The sequence below is a fragment of the Podarcis gaigeae genome, assembly GCF_964106915.1.
Source record: "Podarcis gaigeae genome assembly, chromosome: 13".
Taxonomy (NCBI): Eukaryota; Metazoa; Chordata; class Lepidosauria; order Squamata; family Lacertidae; genus Podarcis; species Podarcis gaigeae.
The window spans coordinates 21051496-21069342 of record NC_139689.1 but is presented as its reverse complement, the minus strand read 5'-3'; the positions used below and the strand labels follow the sequence as shown (position 1 = coordinate 21069342).

Genomic DNA, 17847 nt, shown 5'->3' with positions numbered 1-17847 from the left:
CTCGGGCCTTTTAGATTCCCTATCCTTATGCAGTGCTTTTTTCCTAAAAATAATGTTTAGGGGTATTCTCATTTTCCTATTCATTTTGAAATACGGACCCCCTTCAATGAGGCCAAACTTAGGTTCACAAAATGTTTAGGGGTATGTATCCCCCTGTGTCCCCCCAGAAAAAAGCGCTGCCCTTATGTAATTCATGTGAACACAGAAAATCATAAACACCTGGACTGAGACTTTTTAATTTTTAGTTTGCCATTTTATACATTGCTCTGTTTCATATAGTTTTGTTGTTTTTACTTAGCTTTTAGGAAATTCTGTTGAATGCAACTGTTTGCACTTTTGGTATACATAAAAATATTAGGAGGGATTATTTTTTTAATAAATAACTTGCCCTTTCCCTGGAGAAACCTCTTTGTGCTGTTCATTCCCACCCCCAACAGAGGAAATACAAAACAAGACAAACTAAATCTCATGTTTTATTAGAACAGGAAAAATAAAACAGCCAAGTGGAGAGTGCGAGATACAAGCACGGAGGCCTTTCTAAACTTCTCTGTATCCTTCCAATTTCAGTACAGATGTTGAAGTGAACATAAGTGCATAGAGTGTGAAACAGATGTTCAGCAAAGGGCAGAGGCAACCCGATCAGTGACCTTCCTTATCCCACAACTCTGGCCGACTGGCAACGCAAAGTGACCATCTTTTCTAGGAAACCAAGCACAACTGCTGTCTCAGACAGCCTTTAGTGAGGCTCATGCAGTAATAAATCCACCTGCTACGTAGTCTCAAGTCAGATTTGCTATTTGTCACTCACAGGACAGGACGAGACCAAAGTGGGTGGAATTGGCAGGGAAGCAGATTTTGGCAGAATGTTAGACCCTTCTCAACTGTAAAATGTGTTTTGTATGTGGTCTGCCTTAGGAGTTAGCAGGCTCCCCTACACTGCAGGTGTTTTAAGAAGAGGCCAAGTGGCTCTCAGCCAGGAATGGTGTAGTTCAGGGATGGGGAACCTTTTGACCGCCGCTCCCATCATCCCTGTCTCTTGGTTGCATTGACTCCAGCTGATGGAAGATGGAGTCTATCAGAATCTCTGGAGGGTCAGAGTTTCCCCTTTCCTGCTGTAGTTGCAAGTTTCATGCCCTGAGCAAGGGTGAACGAGACGACCTCTAAGGACCCATCCAGCTCTAAATTATCTTATTCAACCTGATTCTTTTTTTCTTCAAGGGTTTTTACTGCAACAGACCTCCTACATTTCACTACCTAAGGGCTGAAGGAGAAGATCCATTTTTGGCTCCCCAAGTGTTTCCCCCCACTTCACTTTAAATCAGCTGTGTTATGGAGGCAAGGCTTAATCATTTCCAATGAACCATTTCCCCAATCTAAATCACACGCACCTGCAGCTATTAGACCTGCATATGTGGGGCAGGCATGGAAGATGCAGGTACGTGCATTTTCACCCACTGTGGACCTAATAGCAGCTCAAAGAGGAGGCATTTAGAGTGGGAAATGAAACAACCCCACTGTGTTTTAAGCCAGTTATGTGTGCACAGCCATAGTCTACCCAGCTTTGTACAAACAAATGAGGATGAATGTTGAATAAATCTATCATCTGGAGGAGCCTAGCAGTGATTATGGGGGTTGGAATCCTACAGCGTCACTGACTAGCCATCCCAACTGCAGGGGTGAAAGAGATTTCGCCTGGCTCTCAGCTAGGGATAAATCGCTGAGCAGCTCAACCGTGGATGTGTTTTGGGTGCGTCCGAGTTCCCTGGCATCAGGAGCTATGCAGGAGCACATTTGGTAAAAAGCCTTTTAGGGTGGAGGGGTGGTAAAATGCTGCTTCCAGACTTCCAATTGCCTATTCCTGTTCTAAATGGTCAGTTGATACACCGCCCACCTCAGAGTGCAGGAAAATCAGAACCAGAAACCTTATTGTCAGTTAACTCTTGTTTTGTTTTGTTTTTTATTTATGTACCTAAACCTAGATTGGTTATACAGTGGTACCTCGGGTTAAGAACTTAATTCGTTCTGGCAGTCTGTTCTTAACCTGAAACTGTTCTTAACCTGAAGCACCACTTTAGCTAATGGGGCCTCCTGCTGCCACTGTGCTGCCGCCACATGATTTCTGTTCTCATCCTGAAGCAAAGTTAACCTGAGGTAATATTTCTGGGTTAGCGGAGTCTGTAACCTGAAGCGTATGTAACCTGAAGCATATGTAACCCAAGGTACCATTGTGTGTGTGTATAATTTATTCTATGTTTGTCTAATGGTTCATTTTTGCCATTTTTGAATTTACTGACATGCTCTGTATTCCGTACACGGGCAAACCTCGGTTCCCGAATGCCTCCGTTTTGGAATGTTTTGGCTTCCGTGTACGGAATACAGAGCATGTCAGTAAATTCAAAAATGGCAAAAATGAACCATTAGAAAAACCTCGGTTCCTGAATGCCTCCGTTTTGGAACGTTTTGGCTTCTCAACACCAAAAACCCGGAAGTAACTGCTCCGGTTTTCAAAACGGTTTTCAGAGGCTGAAAGGCTTCTGAGCCACGTTTTTCTCTCCCCCCCCCTCCAACTGACTTTGCAGCCAGCCCATTGATCCTTGGTTTTGGAACTTTTTGGAAGCCGAACGGTCTTCCGGAATGGATTGAGTTCGAAAACCGAGGTTCCCCTGTAGTCGTTTTGCTTTGGGCCCCTCCTTGTGGAAAAGCAGCACGTAAGTAAACTCAGTCACTCAAGCCATGCCCTGGATTTGGTTCTGAGAGGCGAAATGCAGCTGGGTTGACCTTTATAGCACCTCGCATCTCCGTGCCCGCTCTACCTCCTGCCAATCCCCCCACTTCCTCCTACTCAGAGTTCACCACCAAAAGCTTTTGCATGTAGGAGTTGAGCCATTTCTGCCTCTCCATGGCTGTCAGCATCTTGCTTTTCTCCCTGAAGGCAGCATCATCTGCTAGCACAATACTTCGCTTCCCTCCCCAACCTGGAACCCAGCTGGCTTGGTACAGCGCCACCTTCTGGCCCCTAGGAGACGGAGCTTCCTGTCTCGTTGGGCCCCACAGGCGGGACTTCCTGTTTCGCCCTTCATCTTCATTGTCCTCAGCCCAGGGGGCGGTGACATCTGAGGACATCCACTTGAGCATCCAGTCATGCAAGGCAGTGGATGGGATGCGGAGGCTCCAGGGAACAGGGGCTCCTTTGAGGTCAACGCTGCCCCCTGGTGGAGGATACTGGGATACTTCACGTCTCCAGAGCCTGCTGGGAGAGAAAGTATAGGAAACCTGAGTTCTCCAGAGGAGAGATCAAGTAGATTGGAACCAAGGAGGAGTCCTAATATTGCCTTCTGAAGGAAGCACAGCACAAGTACAGATCCCCCTAAGGTCTTGCCCACACAATATGCAATCTCCAGAAAGCCACCCGTGTTAGCCTGCTGCAGCAAAAACATGCCTTTTGGTGCCTTAATAAAGACCAAATATATTTATAAAGATTTAGGCTGCGTATACAGAATACATTTACAGCGCACCCACCCAAAGAGTCCCGGCAGCTGCAGTTCATCCCTCACACAGCTACAGTTCCCAGCACCCTTAACAAACTACAGTTCTTTGACGAGAGGGGAGTTGGGTGCTTTTAACTCCTGCTGCCCTTGACCATTGCCCCTGCTGGCTGTCGCTGAAGGGAGCTGCAGTGCAACAGATGTGAGCTCTGCGGGTGCCCCAATCCTGCGCTAGGAATTTGATATACTGTAACCTGGCGGCTGTTAGTTCGTGGGAAATAATGGAAGCTTAATTAATAGGCTGCTGGAGGAGACTCTTGAGAGTCCCATGGACTGCAAGAAGATCAAAACTATCCATTCTTAAGGAAATCAGCCCTGAGTGCTCACTGGAAGGACAGATCGTGCAGCTGGGGCTCCAATCCTTTGGCCACCTCATGAGAAGAGAAGATTCCCTGGAAAAGACCCTGATGAGGGCACAAGGAGAAGGGGACGACAGAGGACGAGATGGTTGGACAGTGTTCTCGAAGCCAGCAATATGAGTTTGACCAAACTGGGGGAGGCAGTGGAAGATAGGAGTGCCTGGCGTGCTCTGGTCCATGGGGTCACGAAGAGTCGGACACGACTAAACGACTAAACGACTACAATTAATAGGCAGGAAGTGGAGTAAGAAACCCATAGTCTCAAGCCTCCTGGAAGACACTAGAGGCACCTCCACCAGTAAGGTCCCTTGAGGGGAGAGCTCAGATTCTGGGGTGTGTGTTGCTGGCTCAGTGTCTGCCTTCAGCATTCTGTCCCTGCCAGGCAGATGCCTCCAGGGTGCTCTCAAGAGAGGCAAGGAGGGGACAGGCATTAACTGCTATTAATTCCCTGTTCTATTCAACTGTTCAATTAGATCATGGTTAAGCAACCTAAGGCCCAGGGGCCGGATCTGGCCCAATCGCCTTCTAAATCCGGCCTGCGGACGGTCCGGGAACCAGCATGTTTTTATATGAGTAGAATGTGCCCTTTTACTTAAAATGCATCTCTGGGTTATTTGTGGGGCATAGGAATTTGTTCATCCCCCCCCCCCAAAAAAATATAGTCCAGCCCCCTACAAGGTCTGAGGGACAGTGGACCGGCCCCCTGCTGAAAAGGTTTGCTGACCCCTGAATTAGACATTTGATAGACTTTGGGGCCCCCCAGACATCTGTTTCATTGTGCATTCTCACTGAAGTACTCACAAGGCAATAAGGTCGGCCATGCACGATTCTGCTTTCCATTCAGTTTGTGCCTGCAAAAGTTTTGGGGCGGTCATATATTGCTTTGTCTACAAGCAGTAATAATCCCATAACCTGTTGCTGGGATCCTATAACTTTCTTTACCCCAAACTTTCTGGTTTATTTTTGTCGTGCTTTAGCCCCTCTGGAAAGCAATAACATGGTAGCATTGAGGAAGCGTTGCAGAATGACAAATAAAGCGCGAAGAGTAAACCCACTACTGACACATCATGATTGTGTCAGGAACATGTTACAGAATACATCCGCAATAAAACACCAGTCTGAAGAGGCCCCTGTTCTCTGTGCCTTTTTCAGCTCTCTTCTTCAAAACTGTCATTTCCTCCATATGTCCAGGCTGTGAGTTTCATCGTTTATTTGGACAAAAAAAAGCACTGCCTCTGCAGAAGAGGGAGCTATTGTGGACTGAAGGAAACTGCAAAGTTTGCACAAGTCTGAAAACTACTTTAAGGGGGGAACAGACCTAAGGAGAAGGGAACCTTAAAAACAGCCCAAGGACTGAGAAGCAGTTGAGGATGGGAAATGAAAATATGAGGTGGTGGTGGTGGAGAAGATGGCTTCGAAACTTGAACAGAAGCACTCCACAAACACTGCAACATTTTGTTGCAGGCCCCACATGACTAAGCAATTGGCCATTACGTTGGAATCCATGTTGAAGAATTCCATGAGCAAATTATGGACAAAAATGGTGGAGCTAGTCCTTAAATCAGTAATAGAATTGTGGATTATTTGAGCACTTCTTCCAGACAACCTGTTTGTTCATCCTGGTTTGTCTGCAGGGAGATTGGACAACCTTGACTATGAACCTTCATTCTGAGTTCTTTGTGGGTTGGTCACATGGCAGTTGTGTAAAAGGAAGTGCTGCGCCCCCCCTTCCCAGTGCATTTTCCTGCCACTTTCCTTACTGCAAATCATCTGATTTTTTGGGTACGGGGGTTTGTTGCGGGTATGTGAGTGAATCTCACCTGAAAATAGTGACAGTCTGGAAGAGCCCTAAATCTTTCCAAGTCTAGAACCTCTCATTATACTTTGAAACAAAGCCCCTGCTCAATCCATGTTCTGTTTAACCCTTCCCAGCCCAGCCCCTCTTTTTCCTCTCCTGCAACTACAAACTTCTCCCATTGCACCTTCTTGCTGCCTCTTCTCCCCCCCAAAAGGATAAAGAGTCTTTCCCCCCCAGCCTGGCTTCTTTCGGAAGAGAAAGAAGCAACCAGTAGTTGAAAAAGTGAGAGAGGAGGTTCCCCAAAAGGTATTCCCCCGATTTATTCCACTGCCTATATTGGGATAGTCAACTTGGTTCCACCAAGATGTTGTCCAACTACGACTCCCATCATCCCTGACCATCGCTCACATCGACTGGGGCTGATGGGACGATGCTACACTGGCTGCATCTGGACGGCACTGTGTTGGCTGCCCCGACCAACACATTCTTAAAAACTATTCTGGGTGAAGAACTTTCTCCTTTCCTTTCCCAATCCCCTTCTCTGCCACATACTCTTTTGCAAGACTTTGGTCATGTTACTAAACTTTAAAGGCACACACACACACCTGCCAACCCTGCGCAATCTTGCCCACTGTAAATCTGGTTCAGATGGAGAATGGCTCGCGTGGTTTTTAACAGATCTAGAATGACTGATTGAAAAGGTGGTCAGGGAAAAAACCTCACACAAAGAAAAAGCCCTTCAACGTACCTGCCTGAGTTGTGCACCACAGCCCCTGAAGACAGCAGGAAGCAAGAACTGAGAATGACGAAGGTGGCCCTGGGACTCTTGCAGGCTCCAAACGCTGCTTCCATGGCTCCTGAGGCTAGGAGGGAAAGACAGGGAAAGGGATTGGTGTGTGAAAAGGGCAACTCCGGCAGGCTCCCACCCCTGGACTCCTTACCTATGTATGTTGGTGACACAGCACAGGGGTTCTTGTATCCCAGTCCTCTGTTTCCTGCCTCCAGCAATCTCCCTCTGGTGAATTTATACCCCTCTGCCTCTGCTTGTGACATGAGCACAGAGGGCAAGTGGAGGCGTCGGGGTCCAGATCAATGGGAAGGCCGGGCGATGCTTTGAGGCAGGAAAAGAAGGAATGGATCGGATTGGAATGGGTTGCCCCCGGGTCACTCTAATAAAAGAAAATAATGAGGCACAGCAAGGAATGGGGTCAGAATATGGACTGTGGAGGGGGAAATATGAGATAGGAGAGTAATTGCGTGTGTGTGTGTGTGTGTGTGAGAGAGAGAGAGAGAGAGAGGGGGGGATTTAAAATGTGACTGAGAAAAATAAACGATGGGTGATTAAAGATGATGGAACTAAACAGAAGGATGGAAAAGTATTGTGGGGGGTAGTGGGGAGACTTTGGTGAGAACTCATTGATGTTAAAAGTCCATAGGCACAGACAGAGTGGAATTTTTTAGTGGAAAAAAATTGCAGGTTTAATATGCATTTGTGGTGTCTTCGTGGAGGGGGGGGGGCCTTCATCCACACTTCCCTTTGCCTGCAATTTTTTCCGTTTGGCCTGGGACTTCTATGCACAGGTTCAAGAGGTTTTCTTTTGTCCCGCTGAAAACCTTTTGAACTTGTGCCTAGAAGTCAAAGGAGCAAACGAAAGTGTGTGTATATGGAGATGATGTGAATGTTAACAAGACAGGGGAATTAGGCTGCTTGTGTTCTTCTCATTATCAGAGCAAACGCTATCGGATCCCCTTGACCCCACTTGGAAGGTCTCATTCAGCACCACTGCTAATGAAACCTGCTCCCACACTATGGCGTGACTCACCGCTTGGTTGTCGATGGAGGGTGGGCGGCTGGGTGGTCTCACTTCCCTCCGGGCCTCATTAAGACAAGGCTCGCTAATAGGCACACAAACAAGTTGCAGTTGATGTGACTGAGGGTAGGGCAAGGAGACGGGGCACTCCGTTGGGCGGTGGAAGAAGTGCATCCTGGGTCACAGCAACTCTTGAGAAGGGACTGTGCATCAAACTCAAGTTGGAGCGCAGGCATGAGCCAAACATGGCCTTTGGTATTCGTTATTAGATCCACCATTTTCATGGTGTTTGCAAGAGGCAGTAGTGCTGCTGTGATGCACACATACCTCACAAGTGTCCCGGAAAAACTGGGACATCCCATTTTTTCTTGTGAGAGAATGGCAGCCATTTTGGGTGCTGTGATCTTACATGATTTTGTGCTGTAATTTCCCTTGGAAAAAAATGCTTTTTTCAGGATCGCGATCTTGCTTGGCACCACAAAACACACGCTGTGTCTGAAAAAAGCATTTGGGGGCGGTTTGCAGTGTGAAATCGTGCAGTGATCACATGGTCACTGTCCTCTTGTGACAAAAAATGGGAAGATGGCGTCCCAGTTTTTGCTGTTTGAATGTTGGAAGGTATGTACATATTCACTGAGGTCTGCTCCATCAGCCTGGTTGAAAGCAATTGTTGTTTGGGGTTCCTCTTCCAGGACTGTCTCCACCACCATCAATTCTACTTGGCTGTGTCTGAGGGAGAGGAAAGACCTACTCCATCTGTCAGGCTGGATGAAGCCTTCTCCAGAAGTGTCCTCTCAAAGGGCATTCCACCTGGCTTCCCCATATGGGCCTAGCTAAAGCCAACTCCCATTTGGCTTCTCCTCTCCCAAAATAGCTTCCGTCAGCAGCCATCCAACCAACCAACCAACCAACCAACCAACCAACCAACCAACCGGGATTGGTTAATAACAGGCTACCAGAAGAAAAGGAGAAGGAAGATGGACACACAATGCTTCTAAAGCACCTGACTTCCCCCAAATAATCCTAGGTACCTCAGTTTACCCTTCACAAAGCTGCAATTCCCAGAACCCTTAACAAACCACAGTTCCCAGGATTCTTTGTATAGTAAAAGAGCAAGGCCTAAAATGGCAAAGTTCTTCCCACCAAGAAGAACTTCGCTTTTATCAGGCCTGCTGAATTGCCAGACTGGAAGCAGCAGTTCTATATTCCCAAAACTGAAGAGATCCAGCTATGCTCCTCAATTTATGCCATGGGTCCACAAGCAGAACCCATATTTCAATCCTTTGCATTTGCTGTGGAAAGAGGCAGGACCTTCTGGTTCTGGGGGATACAGGGTCTAATAACAGCAGCTTAATTCATGGCTGCTTCCTATCTACAGATATCTTGATATCTCAATATATCTGGACCAGGCTGCTGAGAGCATGGGACCAAACATTTAAAAGGACCTGGTGGATTAAGAGAGGAGAAGGCGTGGGGAATAATAATAATAATAAATTTTATTTATATCCCGCCCTCCCCAGCCAAAGCCGGGCTCAGGGTGGCTAACAACAATAAAATAGTGCAACATTCTAAAAACATTTCATTATAAAAATTAATTAAAATCAAATTGATGGCAACCATTAAGCTAAAGTTCTGTGACGATTGCCAAAGGAGGGAGTCAGGCTGTGCCCTGACCAAAGGCCTGGTGGAACAGCTCTATCTTGCAGGCCCTGCGGAGAGATGTCAAGTCCCACGGGGCCCTAGTCTCTTGTGACAGAGCGTTCCACCAGATTGGAGCCGCAGACTCTGGGGTTTGTCAGTGAATATCTTAATCAGACATTCAGATGCCGACTTTTCCTGGAGGGAACATAGCGAGGCGTTGTCGTTGCTGAAGTTATCAATAGTGCCTCAGCTGCCAGCACCGACCCCAATGCGGCTAATTGGGCATCGGGATCAGAGACGCAAAGCCAGATGCTCAATTGCTTTCGTAAATTAACGGAGCCGGGCACCCACCCCCACCCCCGGGTGCACAAGCCTCTCAGGATGTGCGGGCTTCTCAGACGTAGCCACTGCTCTCAGAGGTGGCACTTGACTTTTATCCCAGCACACACAAACAAACAAAAAGACATGGAAGTCTCAGCCTGTAGAGATAAGGGGGTCTAAACCAGGGGTCAGCAAACTTTTTCAGCAGGGGGCCAGTCCACTGTCCTTCAGACCTTGTGGGGGGCCGGACTATATTGTGAAGAAGAAAAAAAATGAATGAATTCCTATGCCCCACAAGTAACCCAGAGGTGCATTTTAAATAAAAGCACACATTCTACTCATGTAAAAACACGCTGATTCCCAGACCATCCGTGGGCCGGATTTAGAAGGCGATTAGGCTGGATCTGGCCCCCAGGCCTTAGTTTGCCTACCCATGGTCTAAACATTCCAATATAAAAGCAACACAGGCCTTTCGCAGATGTGAAGCAGATGCTGGCAACTAGATTGGTGTGTGTTTTGCGCAAGAGATGTTCGCCTGAACTTGGGAAGGGTTCAGTCATGGGCAGGGAGATGTCCCATGCAATGCCCTGAGGTGGGGGTGGGGTGGGCTTTTTATTTTGCTGCCTGAGGCAAAAGAGCCAATGCCCACCCCACAAGTCAGGCTATGGTGGTTATGTCCTGCCTGCACAACTGGAAGCAGTATAGTGGTACCTCGGGTTACAGATGCTTCAGGTTACAGACGCTTCAGGTTACAGACTCTGCTAATCCAGAAATAGTACCTCGGGTTAAGAACTTTGCTTCAGGATGAGAGCAGAAATCGTGCTCCGGTGGTGCGGCGGCAGCGGGAGGCCCCATTAGCTAAAGTGGTACCTCAGGTTAAGAACGGTTTTAGGTTAAGAATGGACCTCCAGAACGAATTAAGTTCTTAACCCAAAGTACCACTGTAATGTTTCTGAATCCCCGTTGCTGGAAACCACAGGGGGAGGCGAAAGGGCTCTTGTGGTCCTTTCTGAGAGTTCCCCCCCAGAGATCTGTTTGGCCTCTGTGAGTACAGGATGCTGGACTAGATGGGCCATTGGCCTGATCCAGCAGCCTCTTCCTTTGTTCTCATGATGTGTAGAGCACCTAAGGTTGGTGTCAGGGAACTGACATCGGAGCCAGAGGTGGAGACAAGGCTCCCAAGCGATGCTGGAGAAGGGCCCAGCAGGGAGAGAGGGAGCTCATCGGCTGGGGAAGGAAATCAGCGTAACACCAGGGATAAAGGGGGGCAGATGGGGGAATCGGCAAGGGGGCTCCAGGACTCCTCGCCGGAGACCAGCAGGGAGAGCACGGGTCCTCTGCTACCCACACCCACCCTGCGCAGAAGACTTCCGCGCAGGGAAAGTAGGCGTAGACTTGGCGTCAAAGAACTTCTTTGCTGGAAGAAGTTCAAGAAACGCCCACTGACGGATTCTGCCAGCGACTGAAACAGCCACGAAGTGAAGGGCTGTCCAGCCAGAAAAGGTTTAACCAGGCAACCTAGTCAGGAGTGGCAGCAACTTACGCACGAGCAACCCCATATAACCATTACAGTTGGCTAAGTTGTTTTCGATGCCCCAGGCAGACAACCCTGCAAATGTACTGTATTTCCTTGGCAGCAGGGATGGGGGAGAAATTTGATTCGGTTAGCATTTGAAAGGGGAACCTATATAACCTGCTCTTTCTGAAATGATACGGGATTCAAAATGCCATCCTTTGAAAACGGTGCTTGTAACTCAGTTCTCCAACCAAGTAATATGTACAAAAAAGAGAGACGGTAAGGTGTGCCTAGAAATCAATATATTAGGCAAAATTTCACACAAACACATTTACATTAGGAGAAATTCGTGCTAAAATGCTGATAAGTTTTAAAGAGAACTTAAACAAAAAGCAAACTTGATGCGCAGAACTGAATTTAAGACTGGGAAAGTGAGGAAACAGAAATGGACAGAGTCACCCATCCCTGCTTGGCAGCAAAAGTCCAGTGGATTGTATTCAACATCAGTCATCGCATAGGTCCATTGAAATTAATGGCCACAGCTAATTTAGGCCCAATCATTTCAACACATCTAGAATTTAGCTGGATATAATCCAGTAAGAATAAATTAAACAAGTAACAATTTGCCAACCTTTCATAACACCAAAGAATCAGCCGCCTCACTCTGTCCAATGGTTGGGCTGGCCACGCCTGCAATTCATCTGGAGGACTATCTGCACTGTTTTTACACAAGTTACATAAGGGTAGGAGGTGGACAGAACACAGAGAGCAAGACTAAGACCATATTTATTGGGGCTGGAGGAAATGCTGTTGAATTCAGTGAAACTTCTGCATGAACAACTTTAGGGTAGGGATTTTCTGCAAGCTCTGTTGGGGAGACACAACAGTCCTTACCTTGCTGGCATCTAAATTTGTTGCCACTTTCCAGGGCAAGATAAAAACATTTTTATTCATCAAGGCATTTTAATTCAGCACATGTGTGTGTTTTATTGCTGCTGTTTTGCACATTTGTTTGAACTTACTTTTTGTTAACCTAACATTGATTTTTATCCAGGCGGTTTTTATTTCCTGCTCTGCTGTTTATAGATTTGGCAGGTGTTTTTTTTAAAGTGCATGTGATTTGATTTTGTGGCATTTATAATTCCACCCCCCTCCCCATAAACCATGTGGAATATGCTCGAAGGACACAGGGTATTCATTTATCAACCAAAAAAGACAGAAAGAAAAGAACAGACTGAAATCTTGTGCTCCATTACCAGAGAGTAAGTCTTCTTGAGTTTAACAGGACTTACTTCTGAGTAGAGATGTCTAGGATTGTCCTAGAAATATTTTTAGGTGAGATGCATTTACACACGCAGCCAATTGAGGTTGCACAATGAAAGCTGATTCGGCACTCTTTGACAACAAAAAACCCCGAAACTGCATTGAGTTAAGGTGCTGAGAGAAGTTAGGAGACGCCAATTCTCCTCACAGAGCTACTTTTCATGGAGTGGCTCACAGTGAATCCCTGTTCACAGGGAACTCTGTGAACTGTAGCTGGGGTGGGTGTGTTGTGGGGTGACTCCTGACAACCTTCAGCACCCTTCACAAACCCCTGCTCCCAGAATTCTTTGTGGAAGAAGCCATGACTGTTTAAAGTGGTATCATAGTTCTTTAAATTTAAAGTTCTTTAGGAGCTCATGTGGCCTGAGTCTTTTCCCCTTTAAATATCCCTGTCTGCTCCTTCCCCTCTAGGTCAGATCAGTTGTAGCTTTGGGAAAGCAATCTTTGTGGAGGGTTTGCTTATCCTGTTTCAAAGATGAAGCGGGCAATGTTACTGTTTGGCATAAACCTTCTGCTATATGGCGGATCTGCTTCTCTGCTGGTACTAGGTAAGTGACTCAGGCTGCAACCATACTTAAAGGTAAAGGGACCCCAACTGTTAAGTCCAGTTGCGGACGACTCTGGGGTTGGGGCGCTCATCTCGCTTTACTGGCCGAGGGAGCCGACGTTTGTCCACAGCCAGCTTCTGGGTCATGTGGCCAGCATGACTAAGCCACCTCTGGCGAACCAGAGTAGCGCACGGAAACGCCGTTTACCTTCCCACCGGAGGGGTACCTATTTATCTACTTGCACTTTGATGTGCTTTCGAACTGCTAGGTTGGCAGGAGCAACCTTCAGGTATACTGGGCCGTTTAGGGCTTTAACCTTGAAATGAAACCATGGGAGATTGCTGAATTCTGGAAAGCAGAAGGAGCTTATGCTCATTGGACGAAGGATGCTGGGATTCTGTCCCTGTGGGAATTTGGGGTGGGGCATAAGGAGGCCATATAGTTAGCTTAGAGCAGTGTAATATAGAAGCTATAACTTCCAAGCACCGTGTCCTTCTTTTCCTCAACTGCTTTCCCATCTGCCTATATTTGTCCCCTTTCCCTCCTTCCTCCTTTACTCATTAGATTACCCTGTTTCCTTATACTACCCGGACTCCCGCCTCTCAACTGTTCTTTGGCTCCGACCTGCCTACTGCCTGTATGAACAGTGGACCAGAGAGGACTTGGATCCTAGCCAGGCCTCCCGGGAGACAGCTACCATAGAGGTGGAAGTGAAACCAGAAGGTAATGGAAGTGGTGAGCAGGTAGAATAAAGCAAAAAGTTGCTCAAGAGTTTTGTTGATTAAGTTGGCACTTCAAAAAATTCTCCTTCCAGTGCTGTTTTGGAAAGCGCAACATCCCTGACTTGTACAGAAACTGTGGTGCTCCATTCCATATTATCCTGAAAGGAATTAGTCCTTTGTTTGCCTTTCTCTATCATTTCCACCTTCTCTAGAAAGAAGCTGGAGGGAAGGTTGAGAACATGTACTAATACTTGGGGAGATGTGGGTTGAGATCCCCACTCCATGAAGCTCACTGGCTCAACCCGATCTACCTTATAGGGTTATTGTAAGGGGGAAGGGAAATGGGTGTATTATTATTATTATCTCTTTCCAGATGTACATAATAAAACCACCTATTTTGAGAGGCTTGCCATATTCCTGCTGGGGCTGGCCCTACTGTTGGGCAGTTGGCAGATGCTACACTGTATATCAACATCTATCACCAAGTAATTTGAATCTCCCGCCTCTCTTGGGTTCTTAAGAGAGAATAGATCAGATTGCTCTTTTTCCTTCCAGGACACAACCACACTTATAAGATTGGTCGGAAGTTCCCTATACCCTATTGTGGCCCAGTGACAGAGGAGCCTTTGATCACAAAAGACCTTGCCTATGAGGTGGGGCCCACCTTAGTTTGCCTCAGTGACAACTGCACGAAAGCAGTCCTTCCTGGGCGAGGGTACAGGTGAGAAGTTTATCTGGTCTCATTGGGCAAATATCTTGTTCGCAGAGGAATGGTGTCATCTTGGTCTCAATTGCATGCCATGCCCTCCATGAATTTGTCTAATCCTAGTTGGAGGCCATCACTACCTCCTGAGGGAGCGAGGGAAAGAATGCGTAATAAATAATGCCTGTTGTATAACCTCCCTACAAACATTGTGCCAACGAATCAGGACGAATGCCTACTAAACAGGTCATCTGGAAGTAACCAATATCTATCCTGCTCAGAGTTCCTCAGGAGAATAATAATAATAATAATAATAATAATAATTAATAATAATAATACCGGTAATAATAATTTATTATTTATACCCTGCCCATCTGGCTGGGTTTCCCCAGCCACTCTGGGCGGCTTCCAACAAAATATTAAAATACAATAGTCTATTAAACATTATTAAACATTCAATCCTGAGTGCTCACTGGAAGGACAGATTGTGAAGCTGAGGCTCCAGTACTTTGGCCACCTCATGAGAAGAGAAGACTCCCTGGAGAAGACCCGGATGTTGGGAAAGATGGAGGGCACAAGGAGAAGGGGACGGCAGAGGACAAGATGGTTGGATAGTGTTTTCGAGGTTACCAGCATGAGTTTGACCAAACTGCGGGAGGCAGTGGAGGACAGAGGTGCCTGGCGTTCTCTGGTCCATGGGGTCACGAAGAGTCGGACACGACTAAACGACTAAACAACAACAACATTAAACATTAAAAGCTTCCCTAAACAGGGCTGCCTTCAGATGTCTTCTAAAAGTCTGGTAGTTGTCTTTCTCTTTGACATCTGGTGGGAGGGCGTTTCACAGGGCGGGTGCCACTACCGAGAAGGCCCTCTGCCTGGTTCTCTGTAACTTGGCTTCTTGCAGGGAGGGAACTGCTGGAAGGCCCTCGGCGCTGGACCTCAGTGTCTGGGCTGAACGGTGGAGGTGGAGACGCTCCATCAGGTATACAGGACTGAGGCCGTTTAGGGCTTTAAAGGTCAGCACCAACACCAAGAGAAGGATAATAATCTGAAAAACCTCTGAGGGGAAAGTGGGCTTTATGAGTGTGTCCCATAAAGCATTAACCACGTCATGCCTGAATCTGTTTTTCTTGCCTTTCCCACTTTGGACAGTGCCCGGTACCTTCTCTACAATCAAATCCAGACCCTCCTTGCTGCAACCAACTGGTCCCGGCCTTTCCACACACGAGGTGACATGCGGGGCAGAGGGGTGGTGGAGGTACAAGGGGAACTACAGCTTTCAGGCATCTTGGTAGTCCAGGTCCAATATTTATAGAGGGGTTTTTGGGGGGAGGGGGGATAGAGGACTGGAGAGAGGCTTCCTGCCTAGAAGAACGGTGGGGAAACCTGTGATCCTCCAGAGATACTGCTGCACTGCATTTCCCATCATCCCTGACCATTGCTGTGTTAGCTGGGGATGATGGGAGTTGGAGTTCTGCATCGTCTGGAGGTCCACAGGTCCCACACCCCTTCTTTAGAGTGAGACCAACTTCCTACATTTGTCCTCCAACAGGTATTTGAGAAACAGTGCTGTGTTAACAGTTAGAAGGCTGGACTTCAGAGTCCTGGGTTCAAATCCTAGTTAGCCATAGAGGTTACTGTGTGACCTGCTTGGGTTAGCTACTCTTGGCTGCCGGCTTGTTGTTAGGATAAAATGCAGAGAAAGGGGAACTCAGAGTTCTTTGGGGGAAGAGAAAGAGTGAAGCAATTTAAGGAAGCTCTTCTCTTTGGGTGCCTGTGGATCAATGCCTTGTTTCCAAAATATAGTAAAAGCACATGATTTTGGCTTTAGGTACAGTCCCCTGTGCGTATTACGGGCTGACTACATATACTAAATGGGTCTCGTCTCTTTTCCCTTTTCTTCCATGGCAGGTCTACCTATCAGTTTCCGTTCCATGGATGTTGCATTCGGAGGTCTCTCAGGAGGGCTGGTGGCTCTCATAGTCCTGCTAAGCATCACTGTGTTCCTACTTTTGGGGGCTGCTTGGTTAATTGTGGCTGGGTGGCAGCAGTGATTGCCCCCAACTTTGTGAACCGGAAGCACTTAATGATGGAATCCTGATCCAGTGTAGGATTCCAAGACCTGCCCACATTCCAGTGTCATCAGCGTTCTTATTGCAGCCTAATAAACGTGCCTTGCCTTTCGATCTTCTAGCTCTTCTCTGGATTGAGTGTTTTTGCTGGGAGCGACAACTCACAACTGTGCTGGGTGAGGCTGATGGAGACCAACATCATCTTGAGACCCCGACTCTTGAATTCTAGAGTAGGTCAGACTCAGGATTCAATAGCTTCACATTGTTAAACTTACCCCACCTCTCCCAGCACTGTGAAGTTCCTGGGTTTCATTTCCTTTGGCAAGGGGTCGCTGGGAGCTTGTGGAGTTCTGTAATATTTACAAATATACAGGTTGAACGTAGGTGGTGGAAGAAAAAGGTAAAGGACCCCTGGATGGTTAAGTCCAGTCAAAGGTGACCATGTTGCCCACATACAGCTTTCCAGGTCATGTGGCCAGCATGACTAAACCGCTTCTGGCACAATGGAACACCGTGATGAAAGCCAGAGCCCACAAAAACACTGTTTACCTTTCCGCTGCAGTGCTACCTACTTGCACTGGTGTGCTTTCGAACCGCTAGGTTGGCAGAAGCTGGGGCAGAGCAACGGGAGCTCACCACTACTCAGATTCAAACCGCCGACCTTCTGATTGGCAAGCCCAAGAGGCTCAGTGTTTTAGACCACAGTGCCACCCGCGTCCCTAGGTGGTTAACAACTCCCAACAGACAACCGTATCCACCATCCCACATCAAATCTCCAGAGTGAAGTAGCTCAGTGTTCCCTGATGCTGCTACTTGCAGAACCACCCGAAACCAGCCCTGATTTTTATGGGTGTGTTCACATTACCACCCTAGAGCACAGCGAAGTTGTGGTCCATCTCACAGCTCTTCCTCCTGCGACTTCCCACCAGCTGTTCATATCAGCACTGTCAATTTGGCGTTGGCAAGGCTGGGGTGTTCTTATGCAGGTGTGTTTTCACACCTTGGCTGGAGAGGAATTGAAACAGCTCAAGGACTCCCATGGATGTGAAGGTGGTTTGAGAAACAACACCTCAGACAATACTATATTATTACAAAGTACAGGATACATATGCATTTTGGATAACACTTTGTGAACACGGGTTAGAATCCCAAAACTGGAAATGGTGTGAGGGCACAGTAAATGGGAGTGGGAACATAACTTGAGCCTTTCTAAAACCAAAACAAAACACTACTATTTATTTTCATAGGTACACAGGTTCCCTCCCAGTGGTCACTAGTTTGTGGAAGGGATTGAAGTGCATACCATGAAATTTAGGTTTGCACAATTAAAATGTATTAAAAGTGCTCTCTACCCCTAGCACAACAAATCATTAAAAGAAAGAAGACAACACAATTTGGGGGGTGGGGAGGAGCCTGGTGCAGCAAAGTTCAAGATAACACTGACCTATGTATTTTGTTACTAACTTTATAGAGATAAGTCAGTGC

The 17847-nt window shown here is 47.1% G+C and overlaps 2 protein-coding genes across 3 annotated transcripts; one reads left to right on the top strand and one right to left on the bottom strand.

The window, feature by feature from the left end:
• Nucleotides 1-2659: 2659 nt before the first annotated feature.
• PTH2 (parathyroid hormone 2) lies at nt 2660-6678 on the bottom strand. The gene is made up of 3 exons (XM_083707803.1): nt 6644-6678; nt 6451-6565; nt 2660-3250 (listed from the first exon to the last, which is right to left on the bottom strand). The coding sequence occupies exons 2-3, from the start codon at nt 6552-6554 to the stop codon at nt 2839-2841; spliced, it is 516 nt and encodes a 171-aa protein (XP_083563929.1). The 5' UTR covers nt 6555-6565; nt 6644-6678; the 3' UTR covers nt 2660-2838.
• Nucleotides 6679-12684: 6006 nt separating this feature from the next.
• Nucleotides 12685-16483, top strand: LOC310829480 (uncharacterized protein). Of its 2 annotated transcripts, none has more exons than XR_014557277.1 (5): nt 12685-12894; nt 13427-13585; nt 14140-14305; nt 15443-15519; nt 16202-16483. XR_014557277.1 is itself a non-coding variant. In XM_083708014.1 (5 exons), the coding sequence occupies exons 1-5, from the start codon at nt 12790-12792 to the stop codon at nt 16342-16344; spliced, it is 618 nt and encodes a 205-aa protein (XP_083564140.1). In that variant the 5' UTR covers nt 12689-12789; the 3' UTR covers nt 16345-16483. The 2 variants fall into 2 exon arrangements, 1 of the variants encoding a protein (XP_083564140.1); XM_083708014.1 differs by having other exon boundaries at nt 12689-12862.
• Nucleotides 16484-17847: the final 1364 nt, after the last annotated feature.

Excerpts from the sequence above, each read along its gene's own strand:
- LOC310829480 (XM_083708014.1), top strand. The coding sequence starts at position 12,790 with ATGAAGCGGGCAATGTTACTGTTTGGCATAAACCTTCTGCTATATGGC. Across the intron at positions 14,306-15,442 it reads CTTCCTGGGCGAGGGTACAG|TGCCCGGTACCTTCTCTACA; the intron begins GTGAGAAGTTTA and ends CACTTTGGACAG. Across the intron at positions 15,520-16,201 it reads CCGGCCTTTCCACACACGAG|GTCTACCTATCAGTTTCCGT; the intron begins GTGACATGCGGG and ends CTTCCATGGCAG.
- PTH2 (XM_083707803.1), bottom strand. The coding sequence starts at position 6,554 with ATGGAAGCAGCGTTTGGAGCCTGCAAGAGTCCCAGGGCCACCTTCGTC. Across the intron at positions 3,251-6,450 it reads GTGGTGCACAACTCAGGCAG|CAGGCTCTGGAGACGTGAAG; the intron begins GTACGTTGAAGG and ends TTTCTCTCCCAG.